This window comes from Mastigoproctus giganteus, chromosome 8 (assembly GCF_048544385.1).
Source record: "Mastigoproctus giganteus isolate SK-2022 chromosome 8, ASM4854438v1, whole genome shotgun sequence".
In the NCBI taxonomy this organism is placed as follows: Eukaryota; Metazoa; Arthropoda; class Arachnida; order Uropygi; family Thelyphonidae; genus Mastigoproctus; species Mastigoproctus giganteus.
Window position 1 is genome coordinate 3,487,995 of NC_143582.1, and position 25,140 is coordinate 3,513,134.

Below are 25,140 nucleotides of genomic sequence, written 5' to 3' on the forward strand. Positions count from 1 at the left end.
AGGTTATACAGGTGACCCCCACTTAACACTGATAATTTGTTCCCGAAAAACAGAGTGCTAAGTGAATCAGCACTAAGTGAGTGCCGTATTCCCATAAGGTAACATATGTACTTGTGAGTTGCAGTCTGTTCCATAGGATATTTCCAAATCAATAATAAATGGTAGTGAAAATATGCACAAATGTTGGTTAAAAATATTTAATATTCAAATTTTTGTGCATATAAAATATTCTACATTACATACGTATATAATTATGTGGTAATTAACTAATTAAAATCATGAATTTATTAATCTGATGGCCCTGTGCTCTCGAGTTTTCGTATCTTCGGACTGAAAAATGTGTCGATTTTGGGTTGTGCTTTGGCCCTTCTTCTCTCGTTGTACAACATCATGTAGGGATTCATTTCTTTCTTCAAATTTCTTATTACCTTGGCACTCCGTTCCATGGCAGGGTTGTTCTCCCGGAAATAATCACACATTTTTTTGAAGTGTTCAAAAGCTTCACTAAGTCCTTTTGCAGTCAGCGACTTCATTGGTTCTTCATCTGCCTCAATAGCAAGCTCTTGTTCTTTTATCATTTACATTAGTGCTTCATTAGAGAGGTCATCCCCATCATTGTCGATCATCTCTTGTATGTCTTCATCGTTAATTTCGTCTAATCCTGTTTCTTTTCTGAGCTTAACAATTTGCATTTTAACATTTTCAACGGAATCATCAGGTTCCTGGAAATGCTTTATGCAATTCTTCCAAACTTTCCTCCACACTCCATTCTTGGTTTTCTGAGTCACTACATCCCAGGAACATGAAATGTTGTAGATGGTGGTTTTAATGTTATAGGATTTCCAAAACTCCTTTAAGCTCAGTACATTTTCAGTGTTGATAGCTTTAATAGCTTGGGAAAAGGTGTTCCTTATGTAGTACGCTTTAAATGTGGCAATTACACCTTGGTCCATTGGTTGGATCAGAGATGTAGTGTTTGGAGGCATGTAAAAAACTTTACATGCCTCCAAACACTACACTTCAAGTCTTTTACACTCTCTTTGCTTGGGTTTCCTGGCACGTTGTCCATGATCAAAATTGCTTTGTAACCATGGTTATTTTTCACAATATCTTTCCACAGTGGGACAGAAGAACTCGGGCGCCTCCGTAGCCAGGTGGGCAGGAGCAGCAGTGCATAGCACTTGCATCTTGATTATACCGGGGTTCAAGCCCGTCACCACCAAATATGGAGGATGCGGAGAAAGGTCGGGGAATGACCACCGATATCCCCGGAGCAATATGGCCTTAGTTGATAATGCTCCTAAAAAAACAAACAAACAAAAAAACCCAAATAACAATAGAAGAACTCAGCGTAGCAATCAATGAGAAGCGGCCTGGTTACCCAAGCTTTTGTATTAGCCTTCCAGATTACAAGTAGGTTTGATTTAGCTAAACCTATAAGAGCCTTTGGATTTTCGGAATGGTTAACTAAAACGGGTTTTAATTTAAAATTCCCTGCAGCATTACCACCCAACAACAAAGTTAAACGATCCTGCACAGCTTTCAAGCCTGGAATGTTTTTTTCTTCTTTTGATATGAAACTTCTTTTAGGCATTTATTTCCAAAAAAGACCTGTTTCATCAATGTTAAAAACTTCAATAATTTTAACAAGTTCTTTTTTGAAAGTTTAGGCTCCTTCTTTAGCATCAGCAAAGGCACATGATGCAAGAAAGCAAGCTTATATAGCATCATCCAAAAAGAAAAAAAAAAAAAAAAAAAAAACCACCCTTATTTCACCCATCCACTTGCTCCAAATGTTTTCAAGTTCTGCCTTGAATCTATTTAAGCTATCAACTTCTACAACAGCAGATGGAAGTTTGTTCCAGCAATCAACCACCAGCTGGCTAAAGGCAAACTTCCACACATCTATCCTACAACCGTCTTTCCTCAATTTTAATTTATGCCCTCTCGGGTGATTATTCTGAGCAAGAGGAAGAATCCCATCAGCATTGAACATTCTCAAACCATTCAAGGATTTATACACCTCAATCAGATCACCTCGCAGGTGCTTAGCCTCCAGACACTGTAATTTGCAAAAATTAAGCCTTTCTTTGTATGAGCAACCCTTTGTTCCATTCACTAATTTTGTTGCCCTTCTCTGTACTCGTTCCAATAGCTCTACATCCTTCTTAAAATGAGGCCTCCAGACCTGTATACAGTACTCAAGGTGTGGCCTGACCTTATACAAGGGGATAATCACCTACTTATCCCTGCTAGGAAAATTCCTGTATATCATTGACAAGACACCATGAGTTACTTTTGAAGACTGTCTGCACTGCTCAGAAAACTTCATATCTGCCTGCACAATTACCCCCAGGTCCTTTTCATTCTCTACCACTGTCAGTGTGGTACGAAAGAGTTGATACATTACTCTGGGATTACTGCTTCCCATATGTAGTACTTTACATTTGTCAATGTTGAACTTCATTTGCCACCTCTCAGCCCATCTGCTCAACTTTTCTATATCCTGTTGCAGCAGTGTACTGTCATTGGTGTCATTAACAACCCTGCCAACCTTCGTATCGTCTGCAAACTTGGACATTAAGCCTGATATATCATCATCAATATCATTTATAAATACAGAAAACAACAACGGACCCAACACTGAACCCTGAGGGACTCCTCTAATAACATTAGTCCATGAAGAGCAGTGTCCATTGATTACCACTCTCTGTCTTCTCCCACTCAATCATCCCATTATCCATAGCAGCAATTTGCCTCCAATGCCACACTGCTCCAATTTGTGCAGCAGTCTTCCATGTGCAACAGTATCAAAGGCTTTTCTAAGATCCAAATAAATGATATCAAAGTTATTCTTTGCATCCAGTTCCTTTGTAAATTTTGATTTGATTCTAATTTGATTGGATACTACATCATAGTATCCAATCAAATTAGCTAGACAAGACTTCCCCTTAACAAACCCATGCTCCGTCCAAGCTATAACTGAAGTGATGTCTAGATGATCCTGCAATGCTTCTTTAACCAGTGCCTGCATTAATTTCCCTGGAACAGAAGTTAAACTAACAGGTCTGTAATTACCTGTGTCTCCCTTTGATCCTCCTTTGTGGATTGGTGTCACATTTGCACATCTCCAGTCCATGGGTACTTCCCCTAAGTTCAGGGAAGCTCTCATAATTATGCCTAAGGGTTTGCTTACTTCCTTTGCCACCTCCTTTAATATAACTGGATAGATTACATCCACCCCAAGTGCCTTTCTTGTGTTTATATTCAACAATTTCTCCTCCATTCCTTTACCACTCCATTCCTTTACCACTTTACTCTCAGTTATTACAAGATTATCTAACTTACTGCTAGAGTTGAATACACCTCTGGCATTCCCCTCCCTGAATAACTCCTCATGTGTAAACGTTGATGCAAAATATTCATTCAGTTTGTTAGCTATCTGAGCAGGATCATCAACAGTTGAAGCATCGACATCAAGTGGACCAATCTGATTCATCCCCTTCCTTCAGGAGTTTACATAGGTAAAGAACTCTTTGCTGTTTTTCTTTGCATCCTTTCCCAAAGATTTCTCGTAATCTGCCTTCGCCTGCCTAACCTCCTTTGTAACTTGGTTACAGACCAGCTTATATCTATCGTGGGCTTCTGTGTCACATGTTAATTTATATGTATCCCATGCATTTTTCTTCTCTGTCACATGTCTAATTAGTTCATCTGACATCCATTTGGGCCTAAATCTTGAACAATATTTCTTTGTTGGTATGAAAAGCCTAGTGGCTTCCAAGATTAATTCTTTGAATGCTTCCCATTTTGAATTTGCTGTTGGTAACATCATCAGTTGGTTCCGCCGTATAGAATTTATATACTATCTCAGACCACCATAGTCACCTTTATGAAAGCAAAAACCCTTCCCTTTACCCTTGATGGTAGTTACCTCTTTGAGTAAATCCCACTTCAGCACACTGTGATCACTGCCACTTAGTGGTTCCTTTATCTGCAGATTCTTGATGCATGAACAATCACTACTGATAATCAGATCAAGAGAATTACTCCCTCTAGTTGCCTCCCGAACATGCTGCTGTAGAAAACAATCATCCAATAAATCCATAAAAGAAAATGTAACAAAATGAAAATGTAACTGCATTGCACTGATTGTGATATGATGTTCTAGTACAGTAAACTGTCCGTAGGTCTAACACTGTATGCACCGAATGATAACTAGAATTCCTCTGGCAGGTGAGCTGAAGACAGTGACAAATGTTTTATTTATCTGAAAAGTTTGATTTTATCTTGGGGTAAAATCAAATGGTTGTACTGTAATCCTTTACTGCATGAAAAGCACTGTAATCAATTACGGTGCGAGTCATGGAAAATGTTTTCTGCTTCAAATGGATGGAAAGTACTTTTCAATATTCCATCTGGAAATAATGTCAAGTGCCGTGAAGACAGTAACAATATGTGTTTTATTCTGAGAAGTCCCATATAGTAAAATCAAACAGAGGAGTTACCCTTTATGTTACCGAAAGTAATTCATTATGGTGGGGGAATGTAAACTGCTTTTAACAGATGTATTTGCCAATATTCCCAAAGGGGATAATCACAAAGCAATGCAGCTTAGACGACAGAATGGAGTACATAAGTCCATTTGGACAGTAAAACAAACAAATTTTCTGTACTTCAGGATGACCACACAGTCAGAGGAGTTCAGAAGATAAGAGAATACAAGAAACAGCACTGCATTTAGCACTTATGGGGTTGATTGTGTGAAAAACCTTTTCGCAAGTTATAGTTCCCACAGTAAAACAAAGGAAGAGATAGGTTTGTTTGTTCGTTTGTTTGTTATTTGGTTTTTAGGAGCATTAGCAACTAAGGCAATATTGCTCCGGGGATATGCGGTGGTCATTCCCTGACCTTTCCGCATCCTCCGTATTTAGTGGTCACGGGCTTGAACCCCAGTCTAATCAAGAAGCGTATGCTACGCACTGCTGCTCCTGCCCACCTGGCTATGGAGGCGCCGAAGTGATAGGGAGTAAATCTATTTTTCAATAGGGCATATCTTTCTATTACAGGTCAGAACAGGAAATGTAGACTTTGTAATAGCATATGACACTGGATGGTAAATTTTTTCAGCTTGTGTACTAAAAAAGAATTTCTCCCTTGAAATTTTGTGATAACATCAAATCCATACCAAGAAAATAGAGCATATTGAAAGTTTCAATTTTGTACATAGAGTAGAAAATATAAAAATAATTAGTTAATTTCAGTGGCTATTTACTCCTTTTGCCAAAAAAAAAAAAGGGGCTTAAAAACGGACTGGACTGAAGTAGGGTTTGCCAAAAATTCAATCTGTATGCTAGTAAAATAGCATTACAGTGAGTTGTGACAGTGTTATAGTGAGATACAGGTTATAATATAAGAACAGCATTATAGCGAATTAGCATAAAACAAACTGTGTTATAACAAGGGCCTGCTGTATAGTTCTTGAATTTGATTTTAATACTGATCTTATTTAGTAAACTAGAATAAAGTTCCTAAACCAGTACTTTGAAAATTGCTGTGATATTTGCTATTATGTAAAGCATCTTTTCTATAAGAATTACATATGGTTTTCATTACATCAGGAGTTCATACTTGGTTCAAAACTAGTCAAAAATTTGAAATACAATGTAATAGTTTAGATTAATATAATATCATTTTTCTTTCTATTCATTATATGTGTATTAGCATTAGCAGTGGCAAATGATGCAAGAAAGCAAGCGTATACAGCATCAGCCAAAAAAAAAAAAAACACCTCCCATTTCATCTAGTCATTCTCTCCAATAGTTTGTCTAGTCGTTCCTTGAATTTATTTAAGCTATCAACTTCCACAACAACGGATGGAAATTAGTTCCAGAAATAAACCACAAGCTGGCTAACAGCAAGTTTCCGCACATTTGTTCTGCAACCGTCCTTCCTCAATTCAAATTTGTGCCCTCTAATATCAGTGGTCTGAGCAAGAGGAAGAATCCCATTGGCATTGAGCTTGCTCAATCCATTCAAAGCCTTAAACACCTCAATCAGATCACCTCGCAGGTGCCGAGTCTCCAGATGCTGCAATTTGCAGAACTGAAGCCGTTCTTGGTAAGAGCACCACTTTGTTTCCGCTTACTCATTGCCCTTCTCTGTAATCATTCCTTCCTTCCTAAAATGATATGTAAAATGAAATGATAGCCTCCAGACCTGTATGCAGTACTCAAATTGTGGCCATTGCCTTATACAATGAGATAATCACCTCCTTATCCCTTCCAGCAAAATTTCTGTATATCATTGACAAAACCCCATGAGCTGTCCTGGCAGCCTGTCTGAACTGCTCAGAGAACTTCACATCTGGCTGCACAATTACCCCAGGTCTTATATTTTGTATATATATTTTAATAATAGAATGTTTGTTATTTCACAAAAACTATTTCATAAATTTTGCTATTTCGTAGACCTGAAAATAAAATACTTGTAATGGCATGTTTGATATTTCGTAAATATTAAATTATCTATGAAATTATTTTTATTTCATAAAATCTATTTCATAAATTTTGTTATTTTATTTTATAGAGCTGAAAAAAAATTTCATTGATATTTATGAAAAGGAAATTTAACACCGTTTAAAAAAACAATTATAAATTATATTATACATGCCTCTTCTAGAAAGTCTCCTGGCAAGTCATACTGCTTGGTTAACTCACCAATTGTTAGTTGTCCTGTCTGCTGTAATTTCTCATTTACCTCTTCTGCTAAATGATCTAAATATTCACTAACAAAGGGAGACAAAAAATAAAATAATATTCAATTAATTTTTCTTAAATTAATTGAATTTATTTTCTATGATCAGAAATGAAAATAAATAACTCAGTTATTTACTAATTAACTTGTTGCCAATTAAATCCTAATTAATTAACTAATAATATATAAAAGTAATTGTTTTCACTCACTTAACTTTTTGTATTTCCTTCTGGATTTTAACAAAAATTAAAAATAAATTGAACAAAATAACATTACTTCAGATAATATGCGCCAACGCTTTTGTAAAGTACTTTACTTATTCTTTTCTGGATTTTAGTTACAATTAAAATCCAGAAAGATTAATATAACAAGAAAACAGTAACGATTCTTGATTTATATGTTCAGTAAACTGATAACAAAAAAGTAGTTCCTCAAAAAAGCAATGAATTTTATGTGTGTGTGTATACATACACATATATATACACACATATATATATATATATATATTTGCATGGGTTATATATGTACTTAACTTATTTATACATTTTTTACTTTTTAAAAAAGTAGTAGGTACAAGTGTCCCAAAATCACTTTTGTTTTAGCTGCTGTGCAAGTAACCTTACAAGGTCTAAGAGGAAATCCTTGAGTATTGTGGAAAAAGTGGAAGCTCTTAATATATTGTAGATTGGGGCATTAAAAAGGAAATTGCTTTATATATATATATATATATATAAAGCATATTAAATGTAACCTCTTAAAGGAAATTTTAAAAAGTTACATATGATGAAATGGTTTCAATGAAAAAAAAAAAAAAAAGGTTAATAAATCAGGTATGACAGTGCACCTAAAAGTGCAAAGCAGCATTAAAGGATGCAAGAGTATATATAAGTTTGTATTAATATATTGAATAAAGTATGCATAAATTGATGTGAAAGTTACACAAAGTGCTACTAACTAGAAGGGTGTGGATGTTTGTTTGTTTATTTGGTTTTTAGGAGCATTAGCAACTAAGGCCATATTGCTCCAGGGATATGTGGTGGTCATTCCCTGACCTTTCCGCATCCTCTGTATTTGGTGGTCACGGGCTCGAACCCCGGTCTAATCAAGAAGCATGTGCTACGCACTACTGCTCCTGCCCACCTGGCTACGGAGGTGGTGAAGGGTGTGGAAAGTAGAAAAAGAAGTGTAGTAGATTTGTGAAAGGTGAAAGAATGTTAATATCCTAAAGGTTAAGATGAATTAATAGAATTACGGGCTGAATTACCAAGCCAATAGAAAGTGAGAGAACTATAAAGTAAAATTAGTACATCAAAATACTAATAAAATGATAGTGTTAAAGCTGTCATCAGATCATCATCATCAGCAGCCATTTTCAATGCACTGCAGGATGAAGGCCTCTCCAGCAACTTTCCAGTTACTTCTGTTTTGTGCAATGGCCATCCATTTATTACCCACAAACTCATGAATTTTATCTGTCCATCTCCGCCTTTGTCTTCCAGGTTTTCTCTTAGCTCCTCTTGGGTACCATTCTGTTATTTTCTTAGTAGATCTGTCATCGTGTCTTCGAGCTATGTGTCCTGCCCAAGTCCATTAGTTTTGATAAGAATGTCCTTTACTTGCGTTTGCTGCCTAATCCATGTGTTTTTCTTCTTATCTAACAGTCTGATTCACAATATAAATCGTTCCATTCTTCGCTGTGTAGCTCTCAGCTTCTCTTCCATTCTTTTGGTGAGTGCCCAAGTTTCACTTCTATAAGTCATGGTGGGGAGTATACATTGGTTCGTTATTTTACGTTTCAGACAAATTGGAATATTGCTCCTTAGTATGTGACTATATTTCCTGAATGCTATCCATCCAAAATTTATTCTTCTCTTGACGTCCATCAATTTATCATTATTACAGCTAATGACTTGTCCCAGATAAGTATATGATGCCATCTTTTCAATTACTGCTCCTTCAATCATTATATCCCTTTCTGTGGCATACTTGTTCATCATTACTTTTGTTTTAGCCATATTCATCTTTAGTCCAAAATCCTTACTAACTCTGCATAACTGATTAAGATTTTCCTCTAATTCTTTGGGATTCACTCTAATTCACTCACGATCATGGCTTATGACCACAATGTCATCTGCAAATCGTAAATAGTTTAAGTACTCTCCATTCACATTGACTCCTTTCTGCGACCAGTCTAATCTTCTGAAAGCTTACTCAAGGGCAGCAGTAAACAGCTTCGGAGATATTGTGTCTCCTTGTCAAACTCCTTTCTCAATTTTAAATTAATTACTGTCTTTGTCTAGTCTAATAAAGGAGGTAGCATTCTCATATATTTTCTTCAAAATCATAATATATGGGGTATCTATGCCTTGTCTTTCCAGTGCCCGAAACATTGCCTTATGCTGTATGGAGTCAAATGCCTTTTCAAAATCCACAAATGCCAGTCATAATGGTGTTTTATATTCATTAGCTGTGACATTACGTGAAGGTGATCCATAGTTGAGAATCCTGTCCTAAAGCCTGCTTGCTCTTTCAGTTGATTCTCATCAAGTATTTTTTCTACCTTGTGAACAACTTGTAGATGTGGGATAACAAGCTAATTGGTCTATAATTTCCAATTTCTGATTTATCTCTTTTCTTATGCAGAAAAACTATGATTCCATTATTCCACTCCTTAGGTGCCACACCTTTTCTAATGTATTTTGTGAAGAGTCTTGCCAGTTTTTGTGTCATGTCTCTTCCTCCCAATTTTAACAACTCTACAGTAACTTCATCTTTCCCCGGAGCTTTCTGATTCTTCATTTTCTTCAACGCGTGTTCTACCTCATCAGGAAGGATATCAGGTATGTTGTATGTGTTACTAATTTGCGATCCATCTTCCCCACTGCTGGCATCATTCCCTCGCTCCTTGTATAACTCTTTATAGTAGTCTTCTGCTATTTGAATTATGCCGTCTCTGCTATTCATAGGTACACCATCGCTATTCTTCCGTTTCAGTATCATTTGTCTTTCTGTATTTGTCTTACTGCTGATTTAAATCCTTTGTTTTCCCTTGATGCTTGTTCTACTTTTCTTGTGTTAAATTTTCTTATGTCCTTTTTTTTTTTTTCCGGTAGTTGTTGGCGCATCAGCTTCTGTGGCCATAATGCACCTCCCAAGGTTTTTGCAGTACTTTGATCCAAGCCCGAGGCGGGATTCGAACTCGCGACCTTTAGGTTGCCAGGCAGGGACTTTACCCACCCGGCTAGCCCGGTCGGCTTCTTATGTCCTCTCCGAGTCTCTTTCTAATGGTTTTGCATAACTCAGTATACTCAATTTTCTCCCTGTCAGTGTTCTTGCTCTTCATTTGTTGTCTTCGGTTCATCATGACAAGTGTTTCTTGACTGATTTTTTCTTCTTTGGATTTTTTTTTACATATAGGTTTCTTGGGCTTTATCACTTTCAGAAAGTTGCAATATTCCTCATTGATATCTTGGTCCTGAACAGTCTGAAGAAACTCAAACTTGTTCTTAAATTCCAGTACATACAGTTTTTCTCCTCTTCTGTTATCTCAAAGACCTTTGTATTATTTACTCAAGTCAGTTTTTTCCTTTCTTTTCTTACATCTATATCAAGTGTGCATCTTTCCATTCTGTGATCACTTCCAACATTTACCTTGTTCAGGACAGTAACATCACTCACGATATATCTTCTGTTAGTAAGAATGAAGTCGATTTCAGTAGTTGTTAATCCATTTGGGTTCTTTCATGTCCACTTTCTGTTCACCCTTTTCTTGAAAAAAGTGTTCATTACTGACATTCCTCTAGATTCTGCAAATTCCACAAGTCTTTCACCAATTCCAAAATTTCCTATAGTTCCCCTTTCTGCGCAGTTTTGTCTCTTTCCAACCTTAGCATTGAAGTCCCCCATAATGATAGTGTAGTGAGTTTTCTATTCATCTAGAAGACTCAATTTCGGTGTACATTTCTTCAACCTCTTCATCATCATGGCTCAATGTTGGTGCATAAATCATTATAACCTTTAGCTTATACCTCTTAGAAATCCTAAGTAGTAGTCTTGATACCCTTGGTGATGTACTTTTGAATTCCAAAATGTTGTTTTTTATATCTTTATGGACCAGAAAGCCAACTCCACCTTCACTCCTTTCACTGTTTCCATTGGTGTACAGCAGATTTCCACTAGATAAACTTATAAGTGATTCATTTCTTCTTGTTTCAGCCAAACCGATGATATTCCAATTTACATTTTCTAATTCCTTTTCCAGCTCTAGTATCCTGTCTTCACTGATGAGCGATCTTACGTTGTAACAGGCCAAGTTCAGTTTCCGTGAATGGCAGCCTGATCGTACTCAGAGATTCTTAGCACCCTCTGTTTCCACTGTGATCCTCTCGCTGCCGTAAGAGGGGAAGTGAAAGCAGCTGGGGACTGAGGGCCATTTGTTTCGCTGTGCTGTCATGTGCTGGAGGGTTTGGTCTTTTCCTCTTCACGCTGACCAGACGTCTTGAAGAGGGGGGAAACATTAAGAAAATGGTTGAATATACAGAGTCCAGTCACAACATTATGACCCCCCATCACACACACACACACACACACACACACACACACACACACACACACACACACACACACACACACACCTAGTGAACCATACAGCGCATGTGTCAAGTTCACACACTGCAAGCATATATGGCTTGATGTTCGGCATCCATGGACACAGTAACAGCCTCTGTCATGGGCAAAGCACGCGACCTATCAGACCTGGAAAAAGGCATGATCATTGGCTATCAGGCCAGGGGTGCCAGCATTTCTGAAACAGTGGACTTTGTGAAATGCTCAGGTGCTGCAGTGGTGAAAATGTATCAGGACTGGATGAATGGGACAGTTTGACAACCCGACGTGTCAATTGTGAAGCCCCATATGCCATTGATCCCAGAGGTGAATGCTGGCTGAAACAGTTGGTTAGGACTGACTAGCATGCTACTGTTGCTCAACTGGCTGTCCAATTGAACCGTGGGGCCATCAGAAAGGTCTCCAACACGACAGTGCGGCAAACCCCATTATGCATTTGGCTCCGGAGCAGACGCTTGGTGACAGCACCCATGCTGACAACCGTTCATCGCAAACACCAATGATAGGAGTATAGTTAATAAATTTGATGAGTTTGAAGTGCTAGTCAAGGCATCAAGTTCTTGATGGAATATTAGAGATGTGGTGTCACACAGATATAAGCAGTGCAGAATTGGAATTTGGAGATTGCCATGTTTTCATGGCATGCCATGGTCTGCTGATACCTCTGGAGGGCACCATGAATGCAAATGGTTACCTATTGATCGTCGCTGATCAGATACACATGTACATTGTTATCGTGTTTCCCTGGGGGTGATGGTATCTATCAGCAAGACAATGGCCATGCCATGTCATCAGAATTGTCCGTGAGTGGTTTGAGGAGCACGACGAAGACTTCAAGCTACTCCCTTGGCCACTGAATTCCTCAGATCTTAACCCAATTAAAAATCTATGGGACCACCTCAATCAACACATCAGATGGATGGATCCTCCACTAAGGAACCTACTGGAACTCTGGAGTGCACTGCAGTCTGCATGGTCAGAGATACCTGTAGCAACCTTCTGCGGACTTACTGAATCCTTCCCATTGTGGCTGGCTGTGGTGCATGCTGCGAAAGGCACATATTCTGGATACTAGGCAGGTGGTCATAATAATGTGAATGAACCCTGTAGGTAAGGCAAATATGCTTGATCTGATGTCACCTGAAATAAATAAATATTGATACATGATCGGGTGATATAATTCCCTGATGAAATACCTGATCACGTATCAATATTTATTTATTTCAGCTGACATCAGATCAAGTATATTTGCCTTACCTATATTCAACCATTTTCTAAATATGTTTCCCCCATATCTGATTACAGCTATAACACTATAATCTTATTTTTATTTTCAATTTATTTGCATTTTTTATTTTTATTTTATTAGTATTTTGATGTACTAATTTTACTTTACAGTTCTCCCACTTTCTATTGGCTTGGTAATTTAGCCCATAATTCTGTTAATTCATCTTATCCTTTAGGATATTAACATTCTTTCACCTTTCATAAATCTACTATACTTCTTTTTCTACTTTCCACACCCTTCTAGTTACTAGCACTTGGTGTAAGTTTCACATCCATTTATGCATATTTTATTCAATATATTAATACAAACATATATATATATATATATAATAATATAATATATAAAAGATTGTATTAAAGAGTAAAAACAGAAAACATCAGAGAGTTAAATAAACTGGATATGGCAAATGCACCGAAGCGTGCAAAGCAGCAGCAACGGATGCAAATGTAAATATATGTATATTTTAATTAATATGATAAATAAAAGTAAAGATGGCAGTTCGAAACTCCGGAAAGCTTAAAAAATTACATCAAAACGTCAAAAGAAAGTTACAATAGCCTACATCAGATAAAGGCGGGAAAAATTTGCTAAATACAGTACTCCGAAACGGGGAAGAAAATATGAAATTAATAAATAATGAAATCTGATGTCAGCAAAATAAATATTGATGCTAAATCAGGTATTTCATCGGGGGACTACACCTGACATAGCATCAACGGACTGCGTTTCCATACTTGCCCATAGTTATGCAAGAGAAAATTTATAAATGTAAATAAACAAATGTAAAAAAAAAAAAAACGAAAAAGTATCTCTTAAGAGATACTTTTTCGGTTTTTTTTTTTTTTACATTTGTTTATTTACATTTATAAATTTTCTCTTGCATAACTATGGGCAAGTATGGAAACGCAGTCCGTTGATGCTATGTCAGGTGTAGTCCAACGATGAAATACCTGATTTAGCATCAATATTAGCATCAACGCAGTCCGTTGATGCTATGTCAGGTGTAGTCCACCGATGAAATACCTGATTTAGCATCAATATTTATTTTGCTGACATCAGATTTCATTATTTATTAATTTCATATTTTCTTCCCCGTTTCGGAATACTGTATTTAGCAAATTTTTCCCGCCTTTATCTGATGTAGGCTATTGTAACTTTCTTTTGACGTTTTGATGTAATTTTTTAAGCTTTCCGGAGTTTCGAACTGCCATCTTTACTTTTATTTATCATATTAATTAAAATATACATATATATATATATATATATATATATATATATATATATATTATATATATATAGTGGATATGGCAAATAGTTAACAGTTATAAACGTAAGACAATTAATTATAATGGTGATACAATCAGTGAAAACCTAAACAAAGAACCTGACAAGGGAGAGAAGAGCTGATTAATGCCATCAATGTCTAGATAAAACATTACATCAGTCTTAATATCTATGAACATAATGTGAATGAGCAGGTGGTAACTAAGTGCTGTGATAGCTGTCATAGCTGTCTCTGGTCCATGGTAATAACCTGGTAGGGAAACAATGGTTATATGCAAAAATGAAACATATATATATAAGGATAATTACTAAATCACTATGTCAAGCCAATTGTAGTAAAGATAGGTTGGACACATTGCAAAGGACTTTATCGAGGGCTAACCCTTACAATGTGTCCTCCTACAATTGGCGAGCTATCAGTTTCTGTCATCATCTGCCTGTTATTCCTGACGAATGGTCAATAGATATCATAAGGATATCTGTAAGGTGACAACTAAGTTAAGTTAAGATTAAACTAGAATATAGTAGTGGATAGAAGATAAATAGTTAGGGAGGTAAACGAATTAAGGTGGTTAACAAGCTAGATGACTTTAGCCCGACCGATAGCCCAGACAACGAAATCAAAGTAAAAAGCAAATAATGGTGATAGTAAAGAACCAATAATCATATATATATATATATAATTATTGCTGTATTTCTATTTGTCCAATTTTAATTAAATTTGGGATGGCTTGACAAACTTCTCTAAAAGAGCTGAACATAAAATTTCATAACATTCTATCCACTGGGGAGTTGAGTTGTATTATGTGAGTGTGATCTGACTATCCTGGATGGATGGACAAAAACGGTAAAGACAGTAGGTACTTGACATATATAAAAACACACCTAAAAAATTAATTTCTTTGTGATCAGAAAGGTTTTGAGTACATACTCAAAACCTTTATGATTACATAACTAATTTGCATATTATTTTCCATTTGTTAAGTACATTTTGTTTGTTAGAATGAAATTTTTTTAAAATAATATGTGATTCTAACTTTAAGCATAAGTGATTCTTGCACTGCTTCTATTAGAATGAGCAGAAGCCTGGAAATCAAGGCAATGGAGATTTCCAGGACTGCTGGGAATCATAATGGAACAAATAAATACATGGACTGTGTTAGGGTAACTAAGAGTAGAAACAAGTGCATGTATACTTGCATGTATACCAATGCTAGGAGTATAGTTAATAAATTTGATGAGCTTGAAGTGCTAGTCAAGGCATCAAAGGCAGATATTGTTGGGATATTAGAGATGTGGTGTCACATAGATATAAGCAGTGCAGAATGGAATTTGGGGAGCACAATGTGTACAGGAAGGATAGACAGGAAAGGAAGGAAGGAGAGGTTATGCTGTTAGTTAAGAAACACAAAATCTAAGGAAATGCATCCAATTGATGTTGGTAGACAATGCAGTGTTGAGTCTATTTGGTGTGAAATAAGCACTGGGAAAGGAAAAATGAGAGTAGGTGTGTGTTATAGGCCTAATGAATCTGATGAGTATAATGAGCAATTGTGCAGAGAAATAGAGTGGGCCAGTAAATCAGAATGTCTTATAATGGGGGATTTTAACTTTCCAGATATTAACTGGAACTTGTGGCTTGGCCACTCGCACACTAGCAAGACTTTTGTGGATTTATTGGAAGACTGTTTTCTACAGCAACATGTTTGAGAGGCAACCAGAGGGAGTAATACTCTTGATCTGATTATCAGCAGTGATTATTCATGCATAAAGAATTTTCAGATAAGGGAACCACTGGGTGACAGTGACCACAATGTACTCATGAGGGAATTACTTAAAAGATGCTTTTTTGATTTGGTAGTTGTTGGCGCATCGGCTTCTGTGGCCATATTGCACCTCCCAAGGTTTTTGCAGTACTTTGATCCAAGCCCGAGGCGGGAATCGAACCCGCGACCTTTGGGTTGCCGGGCAGGTACTTTACCCACTCGGCTAACCCGGTCAGCTTAAAAGATGTAACTACAATCAAGGCTAAAGGGAAGGGCTTTTGCTTCCATAAAGGTGACTACAGAGGTCTCAGACAGTTTTTAAATTCTGTACAGTAGGATCAACTGATGATGTTACCAACATTGAATTCTAAATTTGGAGGCTACTAGGCTTTTCTTTTCAACTAAGAAATACTGTTCAAGATTTAGGCCTAAATGGATGTCATTTAGTATTAATATATTAAAGTAACCATGCTTTACTGAATACCTGTTGATTAGCTGGCCAAGAATCAACTTTAGGTCAGGATCACTTTTGGCAAGTTCATTTGCTTTGCTTCAATATGACTGAAGTCAACCCCAAGAATTTGAGATAATGCTACAAGATTGATTCTTCCTGCCAGAGAAAGAAAGAAAGAAAGAAAGAAAGAAACTAACTGAAATAGAGAAAAATACAGCAATTCTAATTTAAAGTTGTTGATGTGGTATATAGATATATATTCAGTTTCCTATAATATTCATTATATAATACTGAATTATTACATAATAAAATTATATGACTTGCTTATTATTTAATGGTAATTATTAGATGAGAAGTTAACATACTTCCCAAAATATTCCGATCCACCAATAAAATTTTTTTTCAATAAATTCCAATTAAAAAACTGCATTGGATTTGTGAATACTGCTACGTTTAATTGTAAATATTGATTAGTTTTATTTAAAAACAAAGAAAATTAATTAATTATTTATTGAAAATGTAAAATTAATTAATTACCAACTTAGGCAACTTTAAGTGGGAGGGTATATACTTTCCTAATGTATTTAGAAGTTTTATTTCATGTATTATTATATCAATGATATGAATGTGTAACAAACAGTACGCATGATTAAATGGCATCTGGCAGATTCTCATTATATCTGCAATAAGGCATGTAAATTTTAATTTTTGCTTAGAATTAAATGAAAATAATAACTAAGCAGCTGGGAAATTAAAACTTCAGTTATAAAATGTTAATTACAAAAAGCATGTGGCATATAATAAAAAAACATTGTGGTAATAAAATTCATTCTATACATATTAGTCTCATTTACATCACTATTTACATTATTTGCTAAAAACAATAACAATATTTTATAAGCTTAATATAAGTCAAAAGTTTCCATTATAATGAGGTTAAGAAAAATCTCAATGATGTATTAGTATTACCAACAGTATTAGCAAAATGTGCAAGGAAGAAAGTTTGTACAGTATTATCCCAGAAGGGGAATAACTTTATACTCACTACGTATGACCATTTTTTTTTTTTTTAAATAATTGTCCAATCCTTCTTTACATAATATAAGGTAAAAGTTTATACTGAAAATCAATTACACTCTCTAGTTGAAGGTAAATTCCCACACATCTATGCTGCAACCATCATTTTTAAATTTACCTATCATCTGGGAAAGAGTTCAATTAAGTCACCATAAGGATGGATGCCTAGCTTCAAGAAACTGACAGAACTTGTCTTTCTTAGTAAGCATACTTTCTGTATGCTTACTAAACTCCCAACTAATCATGTTGCTTTTCTCTGGATCCTTTACATCATATCAATGTGCTTCAAAAAATGAGGTTCCCAATTAATTTTATTATAATTAGCTTTAATTAACTTTATAATTAATCAATTATTACCACTGCTTTATACAATGGGATAATCATCTTGTCACTGCTGGAAAAATTCCTGTACATCACTGACTCCATGAGCTGTCCTAGCAGCATGTCAACACTGCTCAGAAACCTTCATGTTAGGCTGTACAAATAGCCTTAGTTCTCTTGTATTTTTGAGTGTGGTACCATGTGCTAACACACTGAAGAATTAATATTCTATTAGTATTCCCACCTAACTGGTATGTTATTCTGGGATTACTGCTGCCAATATACAGCATCTTTCACTTATTAAAGTTAAACCCCAATTACCATTTCTTGGCCCATCTGCCTAACTTTTCTAGGTTTCATTGCAATAGTATGCCTTGATTTCTGCCATTAACCACCCTGCCAACTTTTGTATCATCTGCAAACTTCAGCAATATGCTTGGTATGCCTTCACAGAGATAAAGGGGATGTGCAAGCAGAATACATGAACCCACAAACGGGTTCACCGAGCTTCTCCATCCCAATTCCACTCTCACCTCCAGAGGATGGCCCCTTGGAACCCAAGCAACCTAGAGGAAGGTTGGGTTTCAACCCCAGTGGGAAAATAGGTTAGGTGCAGACGAGAGAAGGAAGGTAGGATATGTAGGGCCTTCCCTTCAACATGCTATGAAGACCGGGCCTACATATCAGGTCACAAAGGAGGTTCGGCAGGCGAAGGCAGATTACGAGAAATCCTTGGCAAAAGATGCTAATAAAAACAGCAGGGATTTCTTTACTTATATAAACTCTAAAAGGAAGGGGATGAATCTGATTGGTCCACTTGACATCGATGGTTCGACTGTTGATGATCCTGCTCAGATAGCAAACAAACTGAATGAGTATTTTGCATCTACATTCACACGTGAGGAATTATTAAGGTTTGAAAATGGCAGAAAGTTATCAAATTGTAGCAGGGTGCTTAATGATCTTGTAATAACTGAGAGCAAAGTGGAAGAGAAATTGTTGAAGTTAAACGTAAGAAAAGCACCTGGGGTGGATGGGATCTATCCAGTTATATTAAAGGAGGCGGCAAGGCAACTAAGCAAACCCTTAGCCATAATTATGAGAGGATCCTTGGACTCAGGGGAGGTTCCCACGGACTGGAGATGTGCAAATGTATCCCCAATTCACAAAGGGGGATCAAAGGGTGACACGAGTAATTACAGACCAGTTAGTTTAACTTCTGTTCCAGGTAAAATAATGGAGTCGCTGGTTCAAGATGCATTGCAGGATCATCTAGACAAGATTGCATCAATAATTCAGACACAGCATGGGTTTGTTAAGGGAAAGTCTTGTCTGACAAATTTGATAGGATATTATGATGTGGTTACAAAGGAACTGGATGCAAAAAACAATTTTGATATCATATATTTGGATTTCAGGAAAGCTTTTGACACTGTTGTGCATGGAAGACTATCGTACAAATTGGAGCAGAATGGTATTAAGGGTAAGTTGCTACAATGGATAAAAGGATGGTTAAGTGCGAGAAGACAGAGGGTGGTAATCAATGGGTGCTGCTTTTCTTGGACTAATGTTATTAGTGGCGTCCCACAGGGTTCGGTGTTAGGTCCACTGTTGTTTTGTATATTTATCAATGATATTGATGAAGGTATGTCAGGCTTAATGTCGAAGTTTGCAGATGATACAAAGGTTGGCAGGGTTGTTAATGACAGTAATGGCAGTCTGCTACTGCAACAGGATCTAGATAATTTGGGCAGATGGGCTAAGAAGTGGCAACTGAAGTTTAACCTTGACAAATGCAAAGTACTGCATATGGGTAGAAATAACCCAAGAGAAACGTACCAACTGTGTGGTACTACACTTAAGGTGGTAGAAAATGAAAAAGACCAGGGAGTAATTGTGCGGTCAGATATGAAGTTCTCTGAGCAATGCAGACAGGCTGCCAGGGCAGGTCATGGGGTTTTGTCAATGATATATAGGAATTTTGCTAGCAGGGAAAAGGAGGTGATTATCCCTCTGTATAAGGCAATGGTCAGGCCACGCCTTGAGTACTGCGTACAGGTCTGGAGACCTCATTTTAGGAAGGATGTAGATTTACTTGAGCGGGTACAGAGAAGGGCAACAAGATTGGTGAGGGGAATGAAGGGATCCTCTTACCAAGAGAGGCTTAAGTTCTGCAAATTGCAGTGGCTGGAGACTAGGCACCTGCGCGGTGATCTGATTGAGGTATATAAGGCCTTGAATGGATTGAGCACGCTGAATTCTGATGGGATCCTTCCACTTGTTCAGATTACGAACCTAAGGGGGCATAAATTCAAATTAAGAAAAGACAGATGTAGAACAGATGTGCGGAAATTTGCCTTTAGCCAGCGGATGGCTAATTGCTGGAACAAACTTCCATCTGTCGTTGTGGAAGTTGATAGGTTGAATAAATTTAAGGAGGAACTGGACAGGCATTTGGAGGGAATGGTGTGATTTTTTTTTTTTTTTTTTGGCTGATGCTGCATAAGCTCATACATTTGCTTTCTTGCATCACAAGCCACTACTACTACCACCAGTAGGTAGGCTGGTAATCTGAGTTTTGGTGGGAGAGGAACTTAAACAGGTCAATGGCAGCAAATGCAGCTTCAGTTAGAGGAAGCTACTACCAATAGGGAAGGCAATGGGGAACTACCCCATAAAGTAAACATATCCTAAGAAATCCAATTATGAGCGAGCAAGAGAAGACTGAATGAACTGGAAAAGACAAAGGTGGAGACAGCTCATCAGAAGAAGCGACCAGTCACAAGACTGAATTACTGGATGATGGTGCCTTCATCAAGGGGATCAGTACCAAACAGTGAGGGACTGCACTAATAACAAGTCTAAGACTTGCCCATCTATAACCACCCTCTGACTCGTGCCACTCACCCATCCCTTCATCCTTAGTAGTACCAAACTGTGTACTACACTCAAGGAAGTGGAAAGTGAAAAAGACCTGGGGGTAATTGTGCAGTCAAATATGAAGTTTGCTGAGCAGTGCAGACAGATGACAGGGCAGGTCATGGAGTCTTGTCAATGATATATAGGAATTTTGCTAGCAGGGACAGGGAGGTGATTATCTCGTTGTACAAGGCAATGGTCAGGCCACACCTAGGGTACTGTGTACAGGTCTGGAGGCCTCATTTTAGGAAGGATGTAGAGCTACTAGAACGAGTACAAAGAAAGGCAACAAGATTGGTGAGGGGAACAAAGGGGTGTTCTTACCAAGAAAGGATTAAGTTCTGCAAATGCTATGCCTGGGGAGTAAGCATCTGCGAAGTGATCCGATTGAGGTGCAGAAGGCCTTGAATGGCTGAGCAAGCTGAATGCTGATAGGATTCTTCTTCTTGCTCAGATTATGAATTGGAGGGGGCATAGATTCAAATTGAGGAAAGACAGTTGTAGAATAGATGTGTGTAAATTTGCCTTTAGCCAGCGGGTGGTTGATTGGTGGAACAGACTTCCATCTTTTGTTCTGGAAGTTGATGGCCTAAATAAATTTAAGGCTGAGCTGGACAGGCATTTGGAACAAATGGAGGGGTGAAATGGGAGGGGTTTTTTTTTTGGCTGATGCTGCATAAGCTTGCCTCTACTAATGCTAATGCTGTCTTATTATAATTGTGACCTTTTAAGGTATGTTCATTCTTCCAACTTGGTAATGAGTTTAATGAACAGAACATTAAGCAATTAGAAATCCTCAGTTTACAAATTTTTCCCATAGGCAGAGTAAAATATTTAAAAATTCTGAAATAGTATTTAAAAATGATCTTTAACTTATGTATGTGTATCTTTTCATTTTTATTTGTGTAGTTGATATTTCATACCCTTAAGGTCATTTTCCCTTGTAAGAAGTTTTCCCTTGTAAGAAGTTCTAACTTCTTATGAAGAAAACTTATTCGGGTTCCACTGTGTACATTTTTTAAAATATTTTTAAAATTTCTCTGGTCATTTTACAAAAAGATTTTTAAAATTGCTGTTTTAATAGCAATTTGTAATAAATAATAAAAAGAAAATTAAACTGAAAAATGATATACCTCCATTTACTATTAATTCATCTCGAATTTCTTTAAGTAAGTATTGTGGTGTAATATATTCTTTTCCATCAGTAGTGAAGATCACATCAACTAACTTTAGCTCTAATAGTTTTTTCACAATTTCTATACAGTTCCTTTCTGATAACCTAGAAATATAAAATATGTATATTAATAGTTTCATGAACATGACACACAATTTTTTAGTATTTTTTTATTAAAATAAAATAGTTTCAGAATGATTTGATAAAAAAAAATATATATATATATTTGTCATCTGTTAATCTTTTATCCTTTCTTAATTCTCTAGCAGATGCTAAAAAAAAATATATATATATATATATATATATATAGTAGACAGTGTTTTGACTTCACAAATTATTTTTTTTTGTTTTAGGGAGAAAACAAGAAAGCAAAAATATGAAAAATTAAACATAATCACTGAAATGGATCAAAAAGACCTCTGTGTACCATTTGTACCTGTCAACAAATTCAAGGTCTTCAGAATATTAGGCAAATGAACTTCTGCACTTTATCATTAGAATGATGATTCCAATTTGTCCAGTTCATATTTTTTAACTGTAGATAAATCTGCAATTTTTTTAAAGTTCACAGAGTAAATATTATTTGCACCTCTTAGAATATTTTCATTTATCTATTTTAAAGTGTTCCTCACAAGTATGGGAGTTAATAACCCTGCCTATCTTTATATCATCAGCAAACTTATGCATTAACATCATTATAGCTTATATAATATATTATGCAAAAGGTTGCTGGCTTGGCACAAGGCTTAAATTTATGCTTTAATTTGTTAAATCATAAATTTAAATTTCTTTGTATAATTGTGTGTGTGTGTGTGTTTTATTATTACCCCAGGGGCTCACATCTGGTGAGTATGGGCTTGGCAAAGCCAGGGCACTGAGCTGGATATCATCAATCTTCTCTTTCTTGCTTTCTTGGTGATTCCCTTCTACTTCTCTCTCTCTCTCTCTCAGGGTAACGTGGGAATTTTATTTTTTTTGGCTGGTGCCACATAAGCCTCAGGCTTCCTTGCACCATATGGCTAATAATAATAAAATCACTATACAATGCAATACTGTGCTAAACAGTGATACATAAGGGGCTGTCCAATAGAAAATCATTATAAACTTCGAATTATATATGCAGAGGCACCAGTTCACTGCTCTACCCTAGGGAATCAAATAAGTGCCACTGTTTCGGAAATTTAGCCAACTTATTTAAACATTATACATCAATTTTCGGACGTCAAGCTTAATTATTCAGAAAATGACTACCATAAAATGCTGAAACTTTTTTTTTTTATAAACAATACGCCTCGAGCTTTAAAATGTAAACATCTTATTAACTTGTCAGCGTTGCAGCCTATTGGCTATATTATCATTATTTTAAAATGTCACTTAACTCATTAAAGCAAAATCCAATTAATAAACATTCCTAGAACTTGACTCCAATTTTCATCAGAAAATGCCAGATGCATTTGACAACGCATGCATTCGCATATATTAGTACCACTACATTTCTTTATAATGGTAACCATATGTTTCAATGCTATTTGGAAAATAAACTCGAGAAATTTAATGTCTTCCTTACACAAGAGTATATTTCCTATTTATTCCTTAACAAAAGATTTATATACTGTTATTTCTAACACTGCGATATTTTTATATATCTTTTTGTTTACCTTTGGATAGTGCTGCTTAATTGTGCACGCTGAAAATCAGCTGCGAGACGTTTCACTTCCTCCCAATCAGCAGCCATGTTTTCGTTGCCTGAATAACAAGTTTAACTTAAATGCCACCGAAAACAGCAAGAAAAAAAAAAACCCATAAAATTTAATCGAGTACAGTAATTAAGTTCTTTTATGCTTCTAATTTTAAATTTAGCAGAACTTAAGAAGAACAAAAAATTTAGTTTCTACTTTGGAGTGCAACGACCGACCTGTTTTGGTTCCACTTCTATTCCTTAGAGCGAATTTACACTTTGCACTTTGGATTCACATCCCGGATGATTCACGTAGAAGTGAAAAAGTATAAATAGCGTTTCATTTGAATTTCATCCAAAGTGAATAATGAACGAAGTAGATGGGATTTCTATTTTTGATGAATTGAGAGAATCATTCACAGGAAGTGAAACGTGAGTGACACGAGTAAATATGTATTTTAATTGCATTTTGGGCATTCAGTGAACAGTCGTGAAGGGCATTTTGTTTTATAACTGCGATTGCAGCCGTCAGAAATCTGTGCAATAATCTATAATAATGGCATTTAATTAGAAGGACGAGCATAGCATATATTTTTGGAAGCCTAGAAAAATTTTAGGTGACTGTGGAACAATAACTACGGGATCTAATCTGTTAAGAGTTTTATTGACGCTACCAGTTACTCTCGCTGCATTCTTTTGCAAGGGCTACTATACTTATTAAATTGATTCCAACACGTACTATTTCAGTTTCCGACATTTTGGTATACACGAAATGAACTTGCATTGTTCAAAATATTGACTCATGTAAATTGTGTCAGATTTCAACTCACTGCAGATGAATCATAGGGGGGGTGTATGTCCAAAGTGCAAAATGTAAATTCGCCTTCAGCTTACGCAGTGCAAGAAGGAAGGTCGCTGGATGTGATGCTGTTGTTCTTATTCTATTGTCGGGTAATAAGGCGCAACAGTAACTTAGGCCATATAGGTGTTATAGGCCTAATGACTCGAATGAGTACAATGAACAATTGTACAGAGAAATAGAGTGGGCTAGTAAATCGGAATGTCTTATAATGGGGGATTTTAACTTCCCAGATATTGACTGGAACTTGTGGGTTGGGCACACACACACTAGTCAGACTTTTGTGGATTTATTGGATGATTGTTTTCTGCAGCAGCATGTTCGAGAGGCAACCAGAGAAAGTAATACTCTTGATCTGGTTATCAGCAGTGATCATTCATGTATTAGGAATTTGCAGATAAAAGAACCACTAGGTGGCAGTGATCACAGTGTACTGACGTGGGATTTACTCAAAGATTTAATTACCATCAGGGGTAAAGGAAAGGGTTTTTCCTTCCGTAAAGGCGAGTACAGTGGTCTCCGACAGTTTTTAAATTCTGTACAGTGGGATCAACTGACGATGTTACCAACAGTAAATTCTAAGTGGGAAGCATTCAAGGAATTAATCGTGGAAGCTACTAAAAGTTTCATACCTATTAAGAAATATTGTTCATGGTTTAGGCCTAAATGGTTGTCAAATGAACTAATGAGACTCGTAACAGAGAAGAAAAATGCATGGGATGCATATAAATTATCAAGCGACTCAGAAGCCTATGGCAGATATAAGTTAATCTGTAATCAGGTCACAAAGGAGGTTCAGCAGGCGAAGGCAGATTACGAGAAATCCTTGGCAAAAGATGCTAAGAAAAACAGCAAGGATTTCTTTACTTATATAAACTCTAAAAGGAAGGGGATGAATCTGATTGGTCCACTTGACATCGATGGTTCGACTGTTGATG

General features: G+C 36.5%; 1 protein-coding gene across 1 annotated transcript in view; it reads right to left on the reverse strand.

The window, feature by feature from the left end:
• Ufl1 (UFM1 specific ligase 1) overlaps positions 1-23,620 on the reverse strand; it is a 113,483-nt gene extending 89,863 nt beyond the window's left edge. The window contains 6 exon segments of the mRNA XM_090378873.1: positions 6,673-6,787; positions 16,205-16,268; positions 16,271-16,330; positions 21,625-21,770; positions 23,324-23,411; positions 23,581-23,620. Coding sequence (XP_090234999.1) covers positions 6,673-6,787; positions 16,205-16,268; positions 16,271-16,330; positions 21,625-21,770; positions 23,324-23,400 — 462 coding nt within the window. The 5' untranslated portion in view covers positions 23,401-23,411; positions 23,581-23,620.
• Positions 23,621-25,140: the final 1,520 nt, after the last annotated feature.